The sequence below is a fragment of the Astatotilapia calliptera genome, chromosome 4 (genome assembly GCF_964374335.1).
Source record: "Astatotilapia calliptera chromosome 4, fAstCal68.1, whole genome shotgun sequence".
Classification (NCBI taxonomy): Eukaryota; Metazoa; Chordata; class Actinopteri; order Cichliformes; family Cichlidae; genus Astatotilapia; species Astatotilapia calliptera.
Window position 1 is genome coordinate 14215171 of NC_137425.1, and position 25017 is coordinate 14240187.

Below are 25017 nucleotides of genomic sequence, written 5' to 3' on the forward strand. Positions count from 1 at the left end.
AGCAGAAGTTGTCACTATTTGTGTAAGTGCAAACACATAATGCTAACATTAGATACACCATATCAGATAAAAGTGAAATGTCGTCTGTTTCCACCCATCCTCTCTTGCGAGGTCTAAACATTATATGTCAGTGTGTTCCTCATAAAGCTGTCTTCCTTAGAGGAACCTTTCACACATAAATTATTATTGTGTGTTGTGCCGTCCATCGTTGGTTAATCAGGCCCAGTATGGCTCAAGGAACAGTGCGTATCCTGAATTTTACTTATTGTTTAGGGTTTTAAAAAAGGGCTTGGGTGGTTACACAAAATATATTTTTACCCTTTCTCATGTTTTTGTTTTTGCTTTTTTTTGGGGGGGGGGGGGATTAAAAAGCTGTGCTACTAAATCTTGCCTTTGGGAACACAGACAGGATGTCATAAAGAAAATTTAAAAATGGCTCCTGTTTTTCATATATTTATTATTTTGTTTTTAATACTTTTTATGATTGTGATTTGGGGCTTTTTCTCATTTCCATATGGTCTGGTTATTCCCTTTTGGTCTCGTTGGAGCTAGTTATGTCAACATAAAAAGCCCTCAACACAAAGACCTCAAGAATCCCAACACTGAACTTTTAGTGATTGCAGGAGCTGTTTGTTTCACACAGAGGAGGGCGAGACAGCAAATACACGGAGACCTACAGAGGTCAGACCATAGTTCACTTTGAGGTTTACTAGTCTGTTGACTTTGTGCACGCTAGCACTTCTCATTAAGGAGCGAGACAGAAATGGCAGACAGCACAGCTGGTTCATTCCTGCCTTAGAGCTGGACAAACCATTAGAGCGCATTTTATTGTAGAAAGGATAAAAACAATCTTGGCTTTACTAACGTACATTATCAAGCTGATTGAGAACATGCTTCCTTTAGCATCTGTGTGGTTTGTATTTTTATAGGTATTATTTACCCTTCAAGGTCTTTGGTGCCGTGTCAGCTTGTGGTATCTTGCATTTGTAGACAGTGCACTTGTTACTAGTTATCTGTTCCCTTGAGTTAAAATTGAGGGATTTTTGCAGGGGCTGAGGGTTAAGAGCCAAGGTAGAGAGACTGAGTGGCCTGTATATAAAAAGATAGACATCCACTGTGAGTCTTGCTTTAAAGGATTGATCTCAGCATTTTGGCTTCTGTCATCTAAAATGGGACCCAGAGGTGGCCATATTTAGATATTTTAAATATGAATATTTTACTGTGAGTCTGTGTGGATTTCCTCATTTGCTCACTTTGCTCACTTTTAGACACAGTCTCAAAATAACGATTAGAGGAACTGCAGGTTTTCAGTTACGCAGCAGCTTAGTTTTTCTTTCCTGGAGGTTGCTTCTTAGGATTTAGAGGGACCTGTCCCTGGGTTAGTCTAAGACAGTAAGATTTTTGTTTATCCTAAAATGTAGTATTTCCTTCTTTATTTGTTTAGGTTGGGTTTTTTTATTAGTTTTTTTGTATATCTGTGTCTTTCTTCTTTAGAGACTAGAGGGTTTTTTTATTGCCTTACACTGCAATTCCCCTTCAGCTCTACCAAGCATATTAGCAAGTTTGAACTTGATTTGATTCCCTGGTTTGTAACTTCGTTAGGCAAGCTGTTATTGTTCTCATTAGACACTTTATTCATTACAGCTGATGGCTGTTTTCTGTTGGCAGTTAAAGAGCCAAATACTTTCCTCGGAGTTTGGTGGAGACCTAAAAGAAAGCAAAGGGGATGGTGAATATTTGATCTTTTTTGGCATTTGACATTAATCACGACTCTTATCACTAGCTGATAACATCACCCTGTGTGTGTTGTAATTAGAGAAGTGTTTGCTAAGCTAGCCACGTCAACTTAAAAGCTAGTTTGTCAGTGTTGTGTTAATAGTGTCTTATGTTACAAAAACAATCCATTAACCCAGGTTTAAAAAAATGATATAATATGCAAATGTGCACATAAACACTTCCCTTCAACTCCAACTGTCTGTCCTGCATTCCTTCTGTGCTCACTTCCTTCTACCTCTCAGACAGATTTTCAGCTTGCGCATTGGTATGCCAGGTATTGAGTAGCAACAGCATGCCTGTGGTTAAGTGCAGGAATGACTGAAGCTTAGCTATATTATGTTCACTATGACAATTGCAGGATTGGTACTATGGCAGAAACTCTTTCAGAATGCAGAGAGCAGCAAAGGTCTGATCAGGTCATCCTGGTGCTTGCACATGCATAATTTCCACTAAAAGATGGTGTTTAAGCATCTTAATTAGTTTTTTGTTTTTGCAATATTGACTTTGCTTACATCTAATTATTCCAGCTTCTGATTTAACAACTTGCTTTGTTAGATTTTTCTTTTCAAATAAATACATTGTGAGAAAACATCAATGTTTAATATCTCCACAGACTAAAAGTCTACCCCTCTGATTCATAGCGGGTCAAATCCCGTAAAGTCCACCGAGCACAGAGAGAGGGTTTGTCAGTATTATTCTTTCACCTCCTCTTCTTCTGTTTAATGCCTTTCACAGTACTGGGTAAATCTTTCAGTGTTGTACCCTACATTTTTTATTATCCCACCATCTTTCCATGCCCAGATGCAAACTGTGTGGTCTTACCTTCGCGCTGTGTTTCTAAACTACTGCGGCAGCGTTGCTACACACTCTCTCAGCCACTGAGTCTGAAGCCCTTGTTGCATTTTTTTTTGTTGTTGCTATTCTTTGACCAGGCAGTCACATGAGTAATTTAGCTAAAAATGACCTGACTAGTTAAATAAAAGACTAAAAACAAACACGCACGCACAGATAACAGGTGTTCGCTCAGCTGCGACGCTGATACCATCAAGAGATGGATGCAAAGGACTCGACATTGAGAAAAGGTCAAGAGGTTGATTAAATGAAAAGAGAGAGCCAGGCTCACGTCCCCGTGGCTGTCGGGTTTTAGAAGAAGGGCCCAAGCCGCAACTGTTATTTTGGATTTTGTTTCTGTTCACTTCATGACAATCCGGTCACCTTCGTGTTTGCAGGGCCCATCTGAGTCTGATTCAGTGCAACTTGAGCACCACTTAGCTTTATCCTCTGGAAGAATATGCATGTGCTGTGTTAACAAATTGCTCAAAGCTGCTTTGTCATGTAGCGGATGGAAACGAGCCCCACTGTTCCTTTTACCACAAACTGTTATGTTTATACATCTCATTAAACTTTTTTTGTGTGCGTGTTACTGGAAAACTATCCGTCAGTAATTGTTTCAGTGATTAGGTGGTCAAAAAATGTGGTTTCTCCGTTGACCAGACAGAGATGGTGGAACAAGAGAAGAAAAATGTGTTTTGATGTGTGCGGATGGGGGCAGAAATCGGAGCCGGTCTGCTCGTACCAGCAGCTCATCAAGGCTATTGAGTCAAGGCTATGGTGTCTTCTGTAACAATCTCTCGGGTTCTCTTTGGAGCGGGTATCGCTTCATTCTAACTCTCCCAGATGTTGCGTTATGAGCTCAAAGCATTCTTGGACACACACAAGTATGTGGACATGCATAACTGTTGTGATTTACTACAAAAATGTGATAGCGATCTTATCTTTTACTTCTCTCTCTCGCTGACTCTCTGCTCTCCCTCCCTCAGTCTTTCGCCGTGTCTCATAATAAATCTGTTGTTCTGTGAGTTTTTTATAGTGTTTTACGGTGCTTATTCCTGCTTCTATCATTAAAGCAGAAGATTTAGTGTGGGCGTGCTGGACCTGCTAAAGGTAAAACACAGAATTTCGTCAGAGGGTCACGGTTAGTGCAGCCAAGCTAAGTCTTGAGGCTGTTAGACCGACCCCCAACGATGTGGTTAGGGATTTTTAAACCAAACCTTGTGTGTAAATTTTTCACAAAAGATCACACTTGTCGTTTTGAAAACAATCCTTTTCTGTACTCCTGAATGGTTTTTTTTCTTTTTAGAGATTTAGGATTGTTATCCAACAGGACTGGAATTTCTGCTTTTGAGATATGAGAGAGATTGGTGGCGGGAATAGAAGCGATAAAGGTGGTGATTCAGATTGAGCAGAAAGAGCAAGTATGGACACAGTCATATGAATGTGTGGGTGTGTGTGGGTGTGCATGATACAAAGACTCGGATCCACAACAGTTGTGTGCCAGAGACGGACAGAATGAGACTGATAAACTCGCTGATAATTCAAGAGTTGAAGACACCACAGAGTCAAAACATGTGAATGTGGATCCTTGAAAGGTGCTCCGCTCAACGCCTCAAGAATGTTTCGTCTTGTGAAGAAGGTTTGAAGAAGTTGTTTTAGGGTTTATGTTTCTCCCTTTATTTTTCTTCTTCCTTCTCTCGAGTTGACCCCTTTAACTCATCTGCACACATGTAATGTACTCGGGCTTGTAGGAAAAACAAATATTAAGCAGTCGTGTTTTGCGTACATAAATCACTGGGTTTTATGGTTTTAGCATTCCCAATAATGCAGACTTGGCCGGCCATGAGCGGGTGTCTCGCATACACTCAGACATATACACTAAGGTGAGTATGTTCTGGAGGTTTGAGTCAGCAGTTATGAGCTGTTCTTCCAGACCATTAGCCTTGAAGAAAATCAGAGATTTCCAAACTGTCGGCTGGGCTGCTGCTGTCAAGCACCAGAATGTCCTTCTGAGACTGACCACAGTCTGTTTAGCTGGACAATATTTTAACAGGGCTGTAAGTCCTTCATCAAGGCCATTATTGGTGGATTGTGTTTTTATATTAGACTTTACTGAGCGCTGCAGTGTGTGTAGCGTAAACCAGCAACAGTTTGGGGCACATGTGGTCTTTCCACAGCAGGAAAAATAGATTAGAGTGGACCTACGTCGCCAGTGTGATTCCTGTTTGAAATGTACATTTCAGCTATGGCTCTGGTATGCAGAATAATTACTGTGCACTGCGTGATGTCGATGGGTGATTGCAAGCATGCCATTCTAATTATCTGGTTTTATTTTCAAAACCAGAAGATATTTTCATTTCTTTTCATTTTTGAGTCAGAAAATAGCAAAAACGAAGTGGATTTACAAAGACACCGATACAGATTATATGCAGCTTTCCTTGTGTTACCTGCTGAGATATACCGTAGTTTTGTAAATATCATTTGTTTTAGTTGTATTCTATTCATTTTGGCTAATTATTATTAATCTCTGTGTGTTTTTTCTATCACACAACATGAATCGGGCCAGGTTTAGAGGAAGGCTGCCTCTCCCCGAGCCTGGCTCTACGGGACGTTTCTTCCTGCGTTGTGCTTGCTCACAGGGGATCGTCTGATTGTTGGGGTTTTCTCTGTTTTCTTTGTAGTATTGTAGGATCTTTATCTTACCTTAAAAAGGCACCTTGTGCTTTGAGACTGATAAATAACACTGAATTTGATAATTCAGTGAGTGTAATTATTTCTTCAGATAATTTTTAGCTTTGAAACTAAAGCAAGTCTCCACATTTCCTTGTTTCAGTGTATTTGTTGATCGAATAATGTCTTTCAGATATTACTATTGTCCAATAATCTATCAACTTCAAGTCAAGAGTGCAAAACAGTTCCACACTTCCTCTTTAACATGTGTACTGTATTTTGTGTTTAGCGTTTAAATTACAACCATGACAAGAGCAGGAGTTTTCTCAGGTAACCTAACAGCAGAGAGGGTCATAGCGGTCGTGACCCTCACCCTTTTGCTGTCTGTCTTATGTGCCATGTCCTCTCCTCTCTGCTCTGCTCTGAGGCAGTCACAACTACCAACTGGTTCCCAGGCCCTGAGCGACAGGTCACGCTATGGTCGTCTAGCCTGGGCCCTTGATGCTGAACCCCGAGGTTAACACGGAACACATCCTTTCAGGGGCGCTGCGATCATCATCTCACCTACTGCACCTACCAGCTTTTTAGAGATGTAGAGACACAACACACAAACATGTCTCGGTAATGAAAGTAGCTATTTATTTCCTCTAGCACGCTAGTCTTAATTCCTAAAGTGTGTTTCATGCAAATGAGCATTTTAAGTATTTGTGTTTCCCATTAGTGCATCCTTATTTCTCCCTCATGCCCACCCACATCCTACAACAAGCCCATTCCCACTGAGCACTGACAATCAAGAGGCTGAGCCCTCCCACCAGTTTATGACCAGTGACCTGACTGTTTTATAACTGAGCAAGTCTGGACCAGTTTTCCACACATTTGTGTGTTTTTGTGCTGACATGAGCATCTGTCATTTTTCAGATAGTATTTTTTTTAAATTTATCTTAGAAAAGCATCTGTATGCGTTTCATCATTTTAGTGTACATATCTGTTCAGCCCGATTAAGCCCCCTCGTCCTTAATCGGCCCTTCGTCCCCTCCAGTGAAAATAAAGATTGGGCTTTTCATTCTTCATGTCAACATTATGTAAAGCAGATGTAATGCCGATCATGTGGTCATGCAGCATTCTGTTAAGTTGCCTCGAGATGTGTTGAAGCTGCGTTGCAATGGGCTATTTTTCTGCACGTGTTTGGTGTTTTGCAGAGATGCGTTATGTGGCGGCAGCAATATTAGTAGCAGTGTTGCAGGTCTTGCTGTTTCTGCCTGCGGAAATGGATTAAGTGAGCGATTGGCCGCACCGATTTGGGTAGCCTGTGTCGGTATGAAGATAATTTGGAATGCTAATGAAGCGTTATTCTGTTTCTTGAGGACACGAAGAAAAATACTGTGGAAGCTTCTGCATTTTTTTCCATTTGGCAACTTTGCGTGTGGTTATATGTGGAATTGGATGGTGGGTGTCATAAGGGTCACTGCAGACCTGTTGACATCGGATTCAGTGAGTTTAATTAAATCGTGGTCCATGTACGTACGTGTGTGTGTGTGTGTGTGTGTGTGTGTGTGTGTGTGTGTGTGTGTGTGTGTGTGTGTGTGTGTGTGTGTGTGTGTGTGTGTGTGTGTGTGTGTGTGTGTGTGTTGGTCCAGAGGATGGGGGCCCGATGGAGAAAGCAGAGAGCAGGCGCTTGGCAGCCCATCTGAGGGGTTCGTCACTGGGGCTCACACACGGCCACAGCTGGCCTCTCCACTGACAATCCTGGCTTTTCTCCCCCTCTCAGGAACGCACTGCGTCAACTCTAATTCCTTTCTAATGAACTGGCTACTGAAGGTAGCTAGGCAGGCAGACCCGGCACACTTATTAAAAGCACATAGTGGAAACTAAACACATACTCAGTGGAAAAAATATGTCACACTTTTGTACATTTCAGTTTTCAGCAGGATGTCTGTGCAGCTTGGCTCAAGCACCCGTTGAGAAACTTCAAACTCATAATGTCTTTGAACCTGCAGTCAGCTCAAGCAGAGCTGTATCTTTAGATTTTAAACCATATGAGAACCTACAGTTTGTCTCATTGTGAAGTTTTTTATCGCCTACAATTGAGCCACAAAGACTCCTTTGTCTGATATGATCTGATGATCCGTGCGGTTTACACTTATTCACTGGTTCAGTTCAATTTTCTAGTCCAAATAAAGATAGTATCTCCATATACCATACCTTATGCATGGAACAATGATGCACATGTCTTTGGGAGGTCTGAAAATACTTCTGGGAATCACAAACAAACCAGATTAACCAGAATAATCAAGCCACAAATAGATTTTAGAGTAAATAGCATTGATTTTTAAATTACAACTGTACTTTTCAACATGCATAAAGAGTCAAAGATGTTAATGGCTGCAGACATGACTGTAGAATGCACTATCCAATCAAAGTGTGCTGGAAGATGCCACTCTGACACAAATCACCTACCTAAGCCTATTTTTCTAATGCTGCAACGTTAATTTGTATCGTCCCTGTTGTATAAATAAATAAAATGCAAATATAAAACATTGTTACAGCCTGTCGTGGTAGCTTCCTTGCAGTTGCCTCTTTCAGTTGACAGAGTGCATCACTGGATCATGAAAAAGAGATGAATCTTCAAAGATGAGTCCACTCCTTGATGGATCAGATCAGTTTTGATGGCCTGATGGGAGACTTACACAGAGATAGTAACGTGGTTTTAATGCTGTGGTCTATCGGTGCAGTGCTGTATTTAGTATAAGAAGGTCGGAGCTGAAACTTTGGTTTCCTCTTGTGGGAATGAGATAAATTTGGACAGTTTTACGTGAGGACAGTTGAATGTATTTCAGTTAAAGGCTAGTACAACTATGATACAGAGTGAGTCGAGCGGCCTCACTGTGACCCTTTGCTTTTACTTCTGTGGTGCAGCCTGTGGATCCTCTGTTGCTGCTAATGGAAACTGCTAAGCACATTGAGACAACACAAAGCGCATAGGTTTGATTGCTGTGTCAGTTTACAAAGGTGACAGAGTTCGTCAGCTTTGATGTATTGTTTATTTGCCTGCGTCTGGCACCCTTGATGGATCGTGATGCTATAGTTTGAAAGCATTTGTCTGTTCCAAAGCTTTTGTTGACTTTTTAGGTGATCTTTTCCATGATTATCCATTTTCACTTGGATTATCTCCTATGAAAAGTATTCCCTTTTCTTTAATTTCACATACTTCGTTAGCAGTACATTATAAACCAACCTCGAATTTTCCATCCTGGAGACAAGCTTACAGCTTCTGTGAATCCCATTTAATATCAGTGGATTATTCCACTCCAGTCCCTTCATTATCGAGGTAATGTTAGCACCCGCAGCGCAAGTGTGCATAAAACCATTAGCTGTGTCCAACTCATTTACACAAAAGTAATAACACTAGAACAGGAAGGTTGTGCCCTTTCACAGAAAGCAATAAAGAGAGGAAGAGGGCAAGGTTATCAGGAGAACAAGTAGATATTTTGCCGGTCATATGAACTGTCTTCATCAGATAGTGAAAATAACTGAAAAGCATGTGCTTATATGGTCACACTTTTAGATGGGAGATACAGCTCTTAGTTACAGCCAGATGGTTATCACACCAGATATTTTTACAAATCAATTTTATACTACAGTACATATGCCACATTATTAATCTACTTTATGTCTGTACATGTGAGAACAGATAGAATAAAGTCAAAAGTACAATTAAAACCTAGTTGAAGGTTTTACGGTCATTACAGCTGTAACTTTACAGCCATACAAGCGATGGTATCTATTTTGCTCTATGTGAAACTCAGAACAATATCAGATGTCATGAACCTTTTCCCAGATATTCGTAGTGACCAGGGGACAACTAATGTAGAATCGCTGATCCATCGAGGACAAGACAAGATGATAGTTTATTAAATTTAAATGAAATTTGTAGATTGTTTCGGTGGAGTTTAATAAACTGCTTGCTATCTAAAATATAACGGGACACCGGAGTATATTCTCGAGCATCTTTAATCTCTTTTCAACTTTAATCTCAGCCAAACAGATTTACTCAGGAACAAATAAAATACTAAAAAAGCCAAACAATAACATTTTTAAGTTATCTAAGTGACTCATATATCATGTTTAACCTGAGTAGCGAAAGACGGCGGTGGGTTTGAAGACGATTTGCGGGGAGTCCGGTGTTCTCACGGGCTCTAGTGAGCCTTGCCCCCGGCTCGCTATCGAGCTAGTGGGTAAAGAAAACGTCGGAGCGCTTTTGAAAATATTTGGTGTCTTGATAAACTGAGCAGATATTTGAGGTTTACACAGCTACATTCTTGCCTAAACGTTTATTTTGTGACCCAGAAAGAATAATGAGAGTAATATTAAAACTAACTAGCTGCCGCCATTGTTGTAAACTGCGCTATGAATTCTGGGAGACAGCTTCTTCTTCTTCGGGGTTTAACGGCAGCTGGCATCCTTGTACATGCAGTGCTGCCATCTTCTGTTTCAGTCCGTTATTACACTCTTAAATCCTACTACTTATTCCTGCGTCTTTTGGGATCTTACAAAGCTTCAAACGACGCGTCGACTATTAAATTAGTCGTCGACGATTTTCATAGTCGACGTAATCGTGACTAGTCGACTAATCGTGGCAGCCCTAAATGCTACCCAGAAAGAGGAGGCCTTTGAGGAATATGAAGCCAGCTCAGTTTTTGACATTCAAAGCTCTGAATGTGACTGCCTTTTGTTCTGGGGAGGCCAGTCCATGACTGATAGGGTTCCATTGTGTGTTTTTCTATCCAGGCATGCTTTCACTGCATGAGCGGTGTGTTTGGGATCATTGTCATGCTGAAAAATGAAGCTGTTGTCTATCAGATGGTTTCCAGATGGTACTGAGTGATGGATTAAAAATCTGATGGTACATTTCTGCGTTCATATTTCCATCAATATTGACAAGATTCCCAAACCTACTGGCTAAAATATAGCCCCAAACCATGTCAGAGTCTCCACCGTGTTTTACAGATGGCTGTAGACACTCACTGTTGTATTCAAAATTTGAATACATCGCTTTATAAGATATGTTGACACTGATTTTCAGTCGTTCTTGTATAATTTGGCATGACTCAGTCCTTTCTCCCCATTTCCCTTCCTTAAGAATGGCTTCTTGACAGCCACACTTCAGTGAAAAGTAGTTGGATCAACAGATCCATCTCTCAGATTTGCTGGGGAGACCACGTTCATGCTTCAAAATCAGTGATTCAAAACTGCTAAAATGTGCTCTGACCTATCCCAAGAGTCTTTGTGGCCAAATAGTCCGATAGATAGCTGACCAGCAGGATTGCAGTGAATCAGTCAGATACAGATGGACAAGCTGAAGCTTTCAGTCTGTAGAGGCAGGTGGGCTGATAAAGTGGGCCGATTGAGGGTGAAGGGTCTGTTGATCTGTGAACTCAGAGATAGCGCTGCACCCATCACTCCCACTGACGGGGATGACATAACCAGGACACTGATAAAGAAGATGGGAGTAGGGCGGATGGTGTGAATAAAAGGCAGGTTATATTGTATACAAACATTACAGTGGACACTCTCCACTGCTGTGACTCAAGATAAAGTCAAAATGGCTTTTTTCTGGTGGAACTTGGTGAACTCTGAGTGTTCTCGTCATGAAAAGTAGTATTTTATAGGTCTAGCACATGGTTACAAGCATACAGCATCCTCTACAATTAGCCTCTCACTTCAAGTGAAGAAGAATACTTAAACAAGGACAAAAGGAGAACCCTTTTATAGAAGGATTAACAGCAGCGAGAGGGCGAATTTCAATAAAATAGTTAATAGTTCGAGTGTTTGTCCATCCAGTCTGAATAAGACTACAACAACTGAGCTGGTTTCATATTCCTCAAAGGCATCCTCTTTCTGGCTAGCTCTTACCTGTCATCTGGAGCTTATTGAGCTGTCTACTGTGTGTGTGTTTTTGTGCATGTGTGTGTAAGGTTAGCCAAGCTTTAAGGCCGTGATCTCACACGACAGAGAAAGGTCCCTTTGAGTGATACAGATCTGGTCGTAGCTCAACCCATAACATTATACCTCCACAGGCTGCTTCCATTAGCTCCACCTATACTCTTTATACTGTAACAGTACTGTGTGTGTCTGATAGCATCAGTGTGACTGGATGTGCCTGCACACTCACAAGCATTGTGTGGGTGTGCATTTTCATATTTCCGAAGAACATACGGTACAAGAACATGCACCTCAGTGTGCTGCTGAAAGGACTGTGTGTGTGTGTGTGTGTGTGTGTGTGTGTGTGTGTGTGTGTGTGTGTGTGTGTGTGTGTGTGTGTGTGTGTGTGTGTGTGTGTGTGTGTGTGTGTTTTTGGCGTGCACAAGATTTGGGAAGTGCATATAATTGGGCACCTGCAGCTAAAGTTGGAAAGAAACTTCAGGGTTGATGGAGTTCAACCAAGCAAAAATGTCCAGTCACTGAACATTAAGAATGGGCACAGCAATCAATTTACACACACACACACACACACACACACACACACACACACACACACACACACACACACACACACACACACACACAATTTCTGCACTTGTCTTTCATCCACATGTCTGCTTGTCTGGCCCTCCATTAGCCAGTTATTCCAATAAAATACACTATCTCATACATTATCAAATGACAGCACATTCTCACAATAATACTATACCTGTGCTGATTCTGACTCACACACTCGCACACACAGACTCACTCACACAGATGCAGGCTGGGGTAATATACCCATCATATCTGCTGGTGATGAAGGCTGCTGTCATGGGGCAGAAGGTTGTTTTATGATGGTTCATTTGGGCTTGCGTGAGGCAGCAGTGTGAGGCGATGGCAGACGAGACAGGAGGCGTGCTCTCTGTGCTCTGCTTTGTGTAAACTCTGACAGGAGCAGAGTCCCAGTGACAGACTGAAGCCAGGGGGATTTGGGAGCACCGGGCGGCTCGTTGCAAATCATTGCAAGAGTTTGAAAGGTGTTAAGATGTTAGTGGGTGTAGATGCGACTGAGAAGAGTCTGGCAAAAGTTAAATCTTTCAAGGCGGGGTTGCTGAATTGTCATGTTTTCCAGCTGATATTATAATAACTCGTAATAAGTTTTCTCGTTTGGTTTTCTCTTTTTCTTTCTCTTCTGCAGTATTATTTGATGGCTAATTAGTGCATGTGGTTTTAACTTGGAAGCACACACCCAGCACTGGAAAGGTCTTATGTCTGGATTAGCATGTCTGGCTGCGTTCACTGCTACACTCGCACCTCTCCTGAATGAGCCCTGTAATTGTTTTCCTTTCATTCATAATCAGCCCGTGTGATCAGGATCTGCATAACAAGCTCAGTCCTGTGAATCTAACTGCACTGTGTCATTAATAATACATGTATGCATACATCATTAAGCTGCGTAATTAGCCTGTGTATCTTGTAAATCTGTGTGTGTAAATATGCACATGCATGCTTTGCGTGAGTTTTCCTGTGTGGGAAAATGCTCTTGTGGTGAGGTGGAGCATGAAATACGACAGTAAACACAGGCCGCTATCAGTGATAAAGCTCCGCTCCTGTTATGTGGATGTTTGACTTGTACTTTTACTGTGAGAAAACCAGAGATAAGACCTCAGAAAAACTGAAGGCAATTTGGAGAAATAATTGGGGATTGTGGAGGACAAAGCGAGCTCACGGTTGTAAGCAAGGTTGTGTTTTTGAATGAGGAAGGCTTGAACGGGTGAGGGACAGGAGGACAGGCAGCGAGAGGGATGTGGGAATGGAGGTGTTTAGGGTCTCCCTGTGGAGCGTCTCGGATATGGGAACACGGAGTCGGCCTAATGAAGCGTGGCCGCCCCTCGCTGACTTAACAGGCCTGAGATACAGGCAGGGATGTTGGGGGAACAGAGAAGTCACAGGTCTGATACTCGTCCAGTTTTTGATACAGAAAGAAAGAAAGAGCATAAGAGGATGAGAAGAGCAGGGAACACTCGTTAAAAAAAAAGACTTGCACCTACTGGATAAACATTTAAGGAACAAAACATTAAAATGACAGTTACGTTGTTCTGGAGGGAGACGACTGATCTTAAAAGGTTTTAAAAGATTATGTTCCTTGATGTGCGCTGGGTCATTTCTGCCGTTGTGGCTTTTGCGAAGCAGCTGATATTTCAACAGGTTTAAGAGCTGAATACTTTGTATGGGAAGAAAATCATAGTGGACTCTTAGCTATTGACGTCATGGGGTTCAATGTTGGGACCGGCAATTTTGTGGTGCCATGGCGGTGCCAGCTTTTTGGCACAAGGAGCAATGCTTTTATTTATTGAATTTTTGCATGAAACTAGTTATAGATTAGAAAGTAGCAGCGCATCAGAGGAAATGGGTGAGTGCAGAGTAATATAAAGTGGGTGTGTGATCACCTGTTTGATAGCACTGCAAACCAAGTTTCTTAGCTAAACTGTTAAAGTCTGTGGCCGTCAAACTCCATTCTCAAATTCATCCAAAATACATTCTTTCTCTGGAACCTCTCGCGCATGTACACACGATAAACCCTCGCGTGTCTCCGTTCCCTGTCACTTAAGATACCCAAACTAAGTCTGTCATTATGCTGTCATAGTTGAAGCATTACATCACCAGTCTGTCAGTCTCAGTTGATGTGCAGGCAGCCAAGTGGCGTTCCCCTGGAATAGCACCATTACACAAAGTCTTCATCATAAACCAATCATTCGGACTGCCTCTCCACTTCAATCAGACTATCCGTGGTCTGTAATGGGAAGCGGTTGGATCAGCCAGCACTCCCTGTCCTCTTGTCCCGTCTGTGACCGGCCCTGGAAGCTAAACTGGAAATGGAGATTTAAGAGCAGACACCGAGGTGGAGAACAGGAGATGTTTGTCAGCATTGCCAGTGTTTGCGCAAATGTTTCCTGTTTGGTCACCACATCCAATTGTCCTTTCCTTGCTGATTAAAATGGCTTGCTCAGTTTCCGCAGCCCTCAATCTTCTTCACTCAAATCATGAGAGAAGGCAGGTGACTGTGGGCTTGTTTTCAGCGTGCATGGGTGAAAGGTCAAGGTTGAACTAGAAAGTTTGAACAAAACATTAATGAAAAAGTGTTGATAATAAAAGCTGGATTTGGAGATTTAAAAAAATCTTTTTAATCTAACAAATCATAATGTTGATAAACTACGAAACTTGTTCCCAGTTCCAGTTCTCCTCCCCGCTCACCTCCAGTAATGTTTTGCATTTTTAAATAACATTTGGAATGTCTGGCATTTGCCTCATGGTCTCCTCTCCTCTCATTACTTATCGTCACAACCTTGTTGGTTTTAATGCAGTAACAAGTCATGTTATTATTAAATTTATTTTACCAGGAAGTCCCACTGAGAGCAAAACCTGGCCACAGTTACAACTATATAACAGAAGTGTCTCTAAAAAGTTGCAAATGCAACAAAAATATAAATTCACAATATAAAAAATACAAACGCATATTTTAAAAAAACTTCCAAATATTAAACAGCTTCTCAAAAGAAACATCTGCAAGAAAGTCTCCATCACTGCATTCCTTATTATGCTTTTAAATTCACCAACAAATTTAGGCTTTTCTGTAAATTATTCCATGTTCAACATGAATAGTGAGAAAATACTGGTTTCTCGGATCTCTCAGAGCCGTAGCTAGCCTCAGGACTCTACTGCCTCCTTTACCAAATAAATGGACATACTACACCATCTAGTGGCAGCTCACTAATGCTTAAACCCAAAGAGGACTTGAGTGTATATAATTTTGAATGACAAGCCACTCTCTGCTGAGCCAAAGGCAGAGGATTGCCATAGCAGGTAGCTCCCCCTGCTTTGTTGTAGCAGAATCTTACGCCTTCCTGACCCAACCCTGAAGGGATTTGAACCAGCGCCCTTTCATTTACCAAGCAAATGTGTATATCATTTTGAATGTCAGCTTCTAATGTCTCTTTCTCTCTTGTCTCTTTTCTTTCAGGACACTGATCCCACTATTTGATGAGGACACAGGTCTGCTTCTACTGGCTGGCATGGTAAAAATATATGCTTGAATATTAAATTTGTTGTTATTGGTTATGTTTTTAAATATCAGCTGGAATGACCACACCATTAACATCACCTCTCTGATTCTTATGCAGGGAAACACTGGGATCGATTGCTTTGAAGTCTCTTCCTCCGAGCCTTTCCTCTCTCAAGGTGAAGCTCTGTTTGTTATCTGTCTGTACAGATGTCACAACCAGTCGTCTTTCCTAGTATCCTGATCCATCTCTTCTTCTAATTCTCACATCCATAGTCAGCCACTGTCTGACGGATACCTCAACAAAAGGCGTTGCCCTGGTCCCCAAGCTTGCCTTGGATGTGATGTCCTGCGAAGTTGTGCGTGTGCTTCAGCTGACAGACAGCTGCATCCTGCCGATCAGCTATCAGGTCCCTCGCAAGGTGTGTAGATGCACAGCAATACTTACAGCTCGCAAATAAAGGTGATGGACTTATTTTAAGTTCTCCGTGTTCATTTTTTGTCTTCCAGAATTCAGGTCACGAGTTTCATGACGACCTTTACCCAGACACGGTGGGCACAACCCCAGCCATGTCTGCTGAGGAGTGGTGGAAGGGAGGGAACAAGCAGGTACGTGATCCCTATTTTCAAAAAGCTTAATCCAGTCTTCACGCTGCACAGGAAGCTCAAGCTGTTCGTTTTATTGTAGGTGGAGAGAATTAGCCTGCACCCAGACAAACGTCCCAAACAAAAGGCAGCACCAGCAAAACAGACACCTGCAAAAAAGGAAGTGGCCAGTGGAGGGAGCAAGGAGGTGAGATGCACAATTATTCAAAAGATGGGCAAAATCTCCCAATTTAAACTTGATTTTCTTTTTAAAATACCAGTGGATTGAGGATAGTAATCCCATCTCTCTTCCCCACAGGATCAAGCTCGCGACTGCTCTACCTCCAGCAGTCCTTTGAGCACTCCCAGCAGCAGCGCCGCACCATCTCGCTCTCCTTCCTCCACCTCCGGCCTCTCCTCAGGCTTTGTTCCCAGCCCCAGTCCCAGCCAGACTGCCAAGGCTTTCCAAAACCTGATGGGTAAAAACAAATTAAAAAACACAAACGCACACTCTTAATTTCTCCTTACCCATGTTGGCGTTTTATCTTTCTTTACACAGTAAACTGTTAATATTGAATTATTGTTATTTTTTTATTCAGGGCCAACTTCCAAGTTCCGTCATATCCAGGGGACAGTCATGCACCGGGACACGCACATCACCAACATTCGTGGCCTCAACCTGACCACACCTGGCGAGTGTGACGGTTTCTGTGTCAACCGCCAACGTGTGGCAGTGCCCCTCGCCATCTCCGGGGGACAGATTGCCGTATTTGAGGTACAGCAGCAGAAGAAAAATAGAGGGATGTTGTTTAATAAAACTGCAGATCCCGTTTTCCCCTGTAGTTAGTTATATTGAGAAATTAGACATTTGTGTGCTGTATCTATGTGTGTGAGTATTTTTAATCCTTTCCTCAGCGCTCCCAGCCTGGCAAACTTCCAGATACAGCCCTGCCCACCATCCAAAACTCTGTCAATGTGGCTGACTTTGCTTGGGACCCCTTTGACACACATAGACTTGCTGTCGGTGAGTGCATATGCACTTTAGGGTAAATTGGAAGTGTCTCAGTATGTATTTAACCTGCTTGTCTCTCTCTCTGTGCATGCTAGCTGGTGATGATGCTAAGATCCGGGTTTGGCAAGTACCAGAAGGCGGGTTGAAAGAGACCCTAACTGAACCTAAGATCATCATGCAAGGTAGAGTTTTATTTATTGCAAGTTAGAAGGTATGCAGATGTTTGTACTGCGTGTTCCCTTGCAATACACTTTGCATTCCCTCCAATCTGTAGTTTACAGAAAAAGAGAGATGATCTGAGAGTGCGTGTGGTGCATTTCTCTACTGAAAAGGCAGAACTTTAGCCAAACTGCCACTGACTGCGAGCAGTCAGTTAGTAGAGAGCCTGGTGAAGGAGGTCCTAACTGCAGTGATACCAGTTATTTTGTGCTTTGGTTACATTGTGATGTTATCGACGGTACCTGAGATTGCATCAAAGTTAAAGTGAGGACATTTAAGTTTGAGTTTCAAAAGTAGTTCAAAAAGAAATTCGCACCACGCTCCTTAACAACATTACAGACAATACTGACTTCTGAGGCGACACTTTGCAGGCCACACAGAGAAAATCTACTCCATCACGTTCCACCCTCTGGCCAGTGGACTCCTGGTTTCTTCATCATATGATCTCACAGTCAGACTGTGGAACCTAGAGACCGGAAAACAAGTCAAAGTTCTCGATGGACACCAGGACCAGGTGAGTGATCAAGAAGTACATGAGGTTAAATACAGAAACACTTTGTGATTTCATTCTGTGTTTAAGAAGCCAAAGAAAATGATGCCGTATGTGCAGACTGTCTGCACCTATTTGGATATCTGGATCAGTTTCCATACAATGTCCTGATGAAAACCTGATCATCTTAAAATTCCTGATTTCTTCTTCATCTTCTCTTGTGCTCCTCTTTGTGGATCTCATCAGGTGTTTGGCATGGCGTGGAGCCCAGATGGGAAGCTTCTGGCTACAGTTTGCAAGGATGGGAAAGTTCGTATCTACGATCCTCGCAAATCCACTTCACCTGTGCAGGTGTGTATCACCAACTTTCTAGAAATGATTTGTGTTTTGTGAAAATAGGACAAATCCACACATCTGAGCCTTGTTTTTGAATTCTAGTACACTAAGAAACAGACTCCTACAACATATCGACTTGTTGTGCTCATTTCCAGCTCTATTTGATATTCTTGGGCTCTACTACAGTAGTTTCACATGATTTACAGCTCAAAGAAATGCTTGCATGTATTTTCGCCAGGTGCTCAGATTTCCTTAAAGCCATTAAGTCGTTAAGTCTGCCTATCTGGGGACACCGACAGACACTTAAATGCTAATTTCGCTCTTCTTTCAGGAGGGCCCGGGGCCTGAGGGCCACAGGGGAGCTCGTGTGGTGTGGGTCTGTGATGGCAAGTACTTGCTGGTGTCTGGATTTGACAGGTACTGCAAATGTCAGAGAGTTTTTAAGCAGGCAGGTTGTTGGAGCACCAACGAGAAAGTCACAGGAGAACTTGTCTACTCACTCTTTTCCTTCTTCTACAGTCGCAGTGAGAGAGGACTGTACCTGTACTCTGCTAGCTCCCTGTCCTCTGGGGCCGTATCCAGTGTTCCTGTAAACGTCTCCCCTTCCACACTGATCCCATACTATGACCCCGACACCAGTGTCGTCATCCTAACTGGAAAAGTGAGCACACAAACAGAAATATTTACTCTCCATAGCCATTGTTCCATGAAATAAGATTTAACCTGACTGTGTTTCTTTGTCAGGGTGACACCAGAGTGTACATTTATGAGATCGTCCCTGAAGATCCATATTTTATTGAGTGCAGCAGTTTCAATTCTCCCGAACCACATAAGGTGTCACAATCGCTCCCTTTGTTTCATTCATTGTTTTCCGCTTCTTTTTAAGTTAACTGGATATCGTTGAACTAAATCAAAATGTTTCCTGTTTGCAGGGTTTGGCCTTTCTGCCTAAGACTGAGTGCAATGTTCGCGATGTGGAGGTAGCTGTTGGACTGATGCTCACCAAGACAACCATAGAGCCAGTGGCCTTCAAAGTGCCAAGGGTCAAGGTGAGCCAACTGCATCACCTTGTGGCCAACTTGGAACATTACATGCTTTCCCCTCCTGATGCTTTTTCTAAAAAGTAACTGTAGCTCTTATTAGACGCTGTATACCTAATTGTGTATGGCTTTTTTGTGTCTCCAGAAAGAGTTTTTCCAGGATGATGTGTACTCAGACACAGCGGTGTGGTGGGAACCAGCACTTACTGGCTCTGCCTGGCTCTCCGGCTCCAACGACCAACACAAAAAGATCAGCTTGAAGCCTAAAGACATGACGCCAGGTGCAGGCAACGACACAAAACATATACACACATGCCCTTATCTAGCATGCCTGTCACTCCAAATCAAGATTCTTACATCTACAGTCTGCGTGTCAGCACTAGACATGTCTTGGTATGTTTATTCCCCATCCTCTAGTGAGTGAGGCCCCCAAAGAGGCTCCAGTGAGGAAATACCTTCCCTCATCTGTTTACCTGGAGGAAAAAACTGATGAACAGAAGAAAGACGAGGTGAAAAGAAGCTCAAATACTGTATACTTTTATTTCGAATAGATCTCCAAAGTTTAAGTATTTAATACTTATTCAGTACGTAATAAATTATTAATAAATGTGTGTGTGATCCAGCTTCTGAATGCCATGGTGGCTAAGCTGGGAAATATGGATGACCCACTACCACAAGAGTCCTATGAGGGGGTGGATGAAGATGAGTGGGTAAGTGAATGTGATCAAAATATGAATGTGTGACTTTGATGTTTCTTTCTTTCTGAATAAATACTGATTGGTTCAAAAATGCTGATGTTGAACTAACAGGAACACATTTAATCAGTCAGTCAACCTCAAGGAGCATCAATCTCTGCAGTTAGGAAGCGTAAACCACTGTTTCACTTGTTTTGGCTCAAATTAAAGTGACAACAGGTGCACTGTGCAACATTGTGTAACACACCCTCAACACTGGAAACTGTGCTGAGAGGCACGGCAAACAATCGGGAGAAGCCGGACAACCTGAGCAACCTGAACGAGCTGCAGGTGCCGTCTCGTGTTACCAGTAATGACAGCGCAAAACTTGAGAAAAATCAGTCAGGAGTTGATAAGGAGAGCACCGTGGTGTGTCGGCACCACCTGCAAAACCATTCCCTTTTAGGCCACTATAACTCTCATCTGATTGAGCATGTGTGGGTCAAAAGGCTGCAGAGGCCTGCGTGTCATTTTCTGTCATTCCTTCCTATCCACTCTCTACTGTCCTGTGCAATAAAGGCTAAAAATGATAACAACATCCCATTTTTAAGGATGTCTTGTTGTTTTCTCTCCAGCGCACCTGTTTTCACTTTAATTTGCACCAAAGCAGATGCGATGCACAATGAGTCACAATAGCTTATGCATCCTAACTGGATAGATTGCTATCGCTGAAGTTTAACTGACTTTGTGTTACACTGTGACAGTCAGGTGTTCCGCTGTTTTTAGCATGGTGTTGAAGAGGTAAATTCGGATTTCTATTCCCTTGCAGCTGACCCAGAAAGCTTTATGACCAATAAACATGGATGTTCTGTCAACACTTTTTTAAATGCATTAAATAGTTTGCTGTGATTACTGTCAGACAGAAGGGTCAGTAGAGACTGAAGGTAAGTTGCAAGCCAGGGTTGTACTTTTGCTAACTTTTGTTTCTTTGTCATTTAGGACGATTAATGGGGATGTGCCTTTGGTCCAGTCGCCGTGCCAACAGCAGATAGAGGAGAACAGCTCCAGTGTTATATTGCCAGTCACTTCATCGGTGTACATCTCAGCCTACTGAGCACACACAGATTGCTGCATCATTACTGCACAATAACTCCATCATTTTTTGAAAAAAAAACAACTCCTTATCTTCTGTACAACCTTCTGGTTTCAGTACTGTATGCATGATATCATCTGTTGATTTCTATATCATCAAATTTGATTTTTTGAAATCATTCTGGGTTAAAAACATTTTTTTGTGTGCATAAAGAAATAATATCACTCTTTTCACAGTATTAATGGGAAGAAATCACCATCCAGTACAGCAATATTTATCAGGATATACAATGAAGCCATCTCAGTCATATTGCTTTAGAACAATCATAGGAACAATAATAGTGCTATATGCTACATTACCAGTTAACTCTGAGTGCTCAAAACCAGGCCGACCCGTGGTTTACTCTCACATCAAGCAAGTTTTAAATATCACACATGTACTTTTCATCTGTTTTTCTCTCTGTGTGATCATGGTTTGATAATGTGATACACGCTGGCAGTATCCTGAAGTACAAAAAAAAAAAAAGAAAATGTTTGTTTAGGTTTACATGTCAAAAAACAACCTGTACCTACACAGTGGACCACTGCTTGTATTTTATACTGGCCAGTCATGGCAGCGTGCTCAGCTCTGCAATAAAAAATGTTATATGGCAAAAAAAAAAAAAAAAGATTTTTACGTCACCCAGCTGATAAAACCAATTGTCTTCCTGTTAAGTTGGGTTAAATCCACACGCTCACACATGCACAAGCACAAGTTTAGCAGCAAAAATCCACGCTGAGGATAAAACAGGTTCGCCAGTTTTCATGTTTAGCCATGAGCTGGAGTTTCTATTTACAGCAACATTACGTTATCTTCTCTTTATTAGCTGATATTTGCCTCGGAAGCCATTCTAGCATAATTAGGTGCCAGGTACATATGATTCAATTTATGGCCAGTAGTAGTCTCATAGTTGGCGATCAAAGGTCAATACAAATAAACCACTTGCTTTTGAGTTTTAAGACAGGGCTTTATATACTTAAGGATGATTGTGTCTTTCTTTTTATTTATCGGGCAGATTAACTTTTAATTTAGACTCTTGTCGGTGTTCTGACTGTTTCGGGGATCTCCCTCATTAAATGAGCTAATTTTAGTATCTAATTTTTCCTACTAACAACTTATGATGGTGTTAATTAGACAACAGTACAGTATTAATAATAATTTACAATGCAGCCGTCATGTAGTTTCTTTGTAGAGCTACAGCGGTACCTTCAGTAATTCAGGCTTGATCTCACAAAGTTTGTTTACAACCTCTGATGGACCGAAATGTTTACTTTGCTTAGGTGTCGTCAGGTTTTTTGTGATGTATACTGTAAGTGCTTGTGATTCTCAAAGGCCATACTTTTTCTTCCTACTTTTGGATCAGATAAACTTGCCTTCCATTTGTTTTTATACAGTGAGTAAAGGTTTGTTTTGTTTCTGTCTTACTTTTTTCAACATTGTCTTGCAATAAACACCTTTTAAACTCATTTCTGCTTGTCTCTGTATGACTAAGAAAACTAGTCGATATGTGATTTTTTTTTTTTTAAATCCCCACTAACATTTGGTTTAATGTCCCTTAGCAAGGTTTCGTTTCCATCAATAAGTTTCTGGGATAATTCTAGCTGAATTTTTGACCACTGTACTTGGCAGAATTGGTAGAGTTAGTTTAAATTGGACTTTTAAACTTTTAAATCTAATCCACAAATATAAATAGCTTTGAGATTTGGGTTTTGGGAAGGCCATTCCAGAAGTTTAATGTTAGCCTACTTTATCCTGATATGAGTTTGGAAGCATTATCCTGTTGGAACGCCCAGTAAAAGAAATCATTAAAAGCCCCAAGTACCATAAAATTCATGCCCATGATGGTTAACAGTAGCTGCAGTTAAACTGTATTTGCAGCTTCAGTTCATTATAACTTCATATGTACTTTATTTTGTTTGGCCTGACTTTTTCCGTCCTGTGTTAATTCACATCACCATTTTTTCTTGTGAGTCAAACAGTTTATAAGCTGCGTTTTTCAACATACAGTTATTTTTTTAGCACTTAAGTTATTGAATTCTTTTATTGCTCATTATACAGTGTCAAGGAACATTTACCAACATATTTATTTTAATCAGTAGAGTTTAGTCATGTATACTCGTTTAATTTTATCGTCTTACTGTTTTGAATGAAAACTGCACTTTGACTTCCCGACCAGCAGGTGTCAGTGTTCAATTTTTCTCCGTCCAGCCGAGCCGTCTTCAATTTGATATTGTCGACTCTTCCTTGAACTCTGACCTGTCTGTAACCTTCAGCGTGCATGTGAAAACAGAAGAGACGTGCTGTTAGCTGAAGCTTTATTAATATTATTATTGTTGTTATTATTATATCATGGTAAGAGTACATTTGATACTTTTTGTGTTAATGTGCCAACACTGTTAGAGACTGCGGTTATTCCGGAAGCTTCCCTTGTGTGTTTGTCGCACATAAGACGTAAGACAGCTGTGCCTCCTCTTCACTGAGAGGTCTTTAATTTGATTTAGGGTTAAATTTAAACAGTTTTTAGTAAAGTCACATCCAGAAAGGATGTAGACGTGTGTGGAAAGCGTGTCGCTGTTTACAGATGTAATGCAGGTGTTGTTGACTGTAAAGTCACTTCTGGGTGTTTTTTGTGATTAACTCCGTCATTCCTGATGTTTTTTTTCTCCTGTTGTAGGCTAAATATCTCGCACAAATCGTGGTGATGGGAGTTCAGGTGGTGGGACGTGCATTCGCTCGTGCTTTGCGACAAGAATACGCAGGTATGACCCGGAGTTAGTCGATTATTCGATTCTTGCGCAGAATACATTGTTACAAAGTACTAACCTAGTTTAACACCTGGCATAAGGTAATATAAGAAGTATCAGTTTACTTTCAGTAATATAGGGCCACACCCTGGCTGTAAGGTAAATTGTGCACACCATTATAGTTTTAGTTACCTTAGAAGCACATTTTGTAATTTTCAGACAAATGTTGCACACAAAGTCACAAGTCTGATCAGCATTTTTTTTTTTTTAATCACCATTACATGTTCACTGGCCTCATGTCTGCCTTTAATTCTTCATGGCATAGGTTCACGAAGCTGCTGTAAATATTCCTCAGATCAGTTCTCTATTGGATTTAGATCTGAGGACTGTTGGAAGCAGGGAGGGATGGACATGGTCAGCAACAATACTAAATTAGCAGCCGGTGTTGTCTTCTGCTGCTGTAGCTCACCTGCTTCAAGCTTTGATGTGTCCTCTGCCTACCTTAGATCTAATGAGTGATTCTTTGAATTACTGTTGCTTTCCTGTCAGCTCAAAGCAGTCTTCCCATTCTCAATGTTGATGGCCTCGGGCATCAGCCAAGTACTTTCACCTAGACATCAGCCTGGATATTTTCTCATTTTTTAACATTCTCCGTAAACCCTACGTATGGTTATGTGCGAAAATCATAGTAGATCAGCATGCAATATTTGAACTTTAGCATGTCATCTTGACCACATCTGCATGTCTCAGTGCATTGAGTTGTTGCCATGTAATTGGCTGATTAGATAGATCCTGGCGTTAATTAATGGGAACTAATGTACCCAAGTGGCAGGTACTGTAGGTGTATGTGTGTCTGTGTGCATGTGAATCACATTTGTTTTTGTTGTGTTTTGCTACACAGCCAGTCAAGCTGCAGCGCAGGCCAGGGGCCGTTCGGGTCAGGAGTCGGCCGCAGCCTCCAGCATCACTGGAATTAGTTTGCAAGAGGCCCAGCAGATCCTCAATATCTCCAAACTTAGCCCTGAAGAGATTCAGAAGGTACAGTCACACTAGTGATCCTTTTAGATCCTTTTAAGGTTGAAATTGGTCTGGAGATCTTAGAAGCTTTTTTTTTTTAAATACCATCTGATGTGGAAGCTTTTTACTCTTACACAGTTATTAAAACAAATACAGTAGTTTGGTTAGTTTACCGTCAAAGACTGCATGGAAGGTAAACCATCTCTAAAGGTGTCATCAAGTAATGGAATTTTTTTTTTAGCGTTTGCTTAACACTAGAACACTAACATCGGGTATATTTTACATGACAATTCCCATCAACAATACATGGCAAGCTGAAGTACTTTTCTTTTACTTCTGAATCTCTGATGTCATGTCACTGATGTGATTTGATAGAATATTTGGTTAAAAAGTGTGTGTTTCTGCTGGGAATAATTAAATGGAGTCAGATGCTGTCACTAGAATACTAACACTGAAGCATTTCT

General features: G+C 41.5%; 1 protein-coding gene across 2 annotated transcripts in view; it reads left to right on the forward strand.

Annotated features, from left to right (window-relative positions):
- Window positions 1-25017, forward strand: part of coro7 (coronin 7) — a 125689-nt gene that overhangs the window by 99274 nt on the left and 1398 nt on the right. Inside the window, exons 10-29 of one of the 2 annotated variants that reach the window (XM_026164950.2) lie at window positions 15266-15320; window positions 15426-15483; window positions 15581-15726; window positions 15815-15913; window positions 15993-16097; window positions 16209-16368; window positions 16489-16664; window positions 16805-16913; window positions 16997-17083; window positions 17492-17634; window positions 17857-17961; window positions 18278-18363; window positions 18466-18607; window positions 18691-18780; window positions 18879-18995; window positions 19132-19267; window positions 19404-19495; window positions 19610-19696; window positions 23467-23551; window positions 24438-24574. In XM_026164950.2, coding sequence (XP_026020735.1) covers window positions 15266-15320; window positions 15426-15483; window positions 15581-15726; window positions 15815-15913; window positions 15993-16097; window positions 16209-16368; window positions 16489-16664; window positions 16805-16913; window positions 16997-17083; window positions 17492-17634; window positions 17857-17961; window positions 18278-18363; window positions 18466-18607; window positions 18691-18780; window positions 18879-18995; window positions 19132-19267; window positions 19404-19495; window positions 19610-19696; window positions 23467-23551; window positions 24438-24574 — 2215 coding nt within the window. Of the gene's footprint in view, window positions 1-15265; window positions 15321-15425; window positions 15484-15580; window positions 15727-15814; window positions 15914-15992; window positions 16098-16208; window positions 16369-16488; window positions 16665-16804; window positions 16914-16996; window positions 17084-17491; window positions 17635-17856; window positions 17962-18277; window positions 18364-18465; window positions 18608-18690; window positions 18781-18878; window positions 18996-19131; window positions 19268-19403; window positions 19496-19609; window positions 19697-20659; window positions 22259-23466; window positions 23552-24437; window positions 24575-25017 lie in introns of those variants that run through there. The other variant, XM_026164947.2, reaches the window with a different exon arrangement.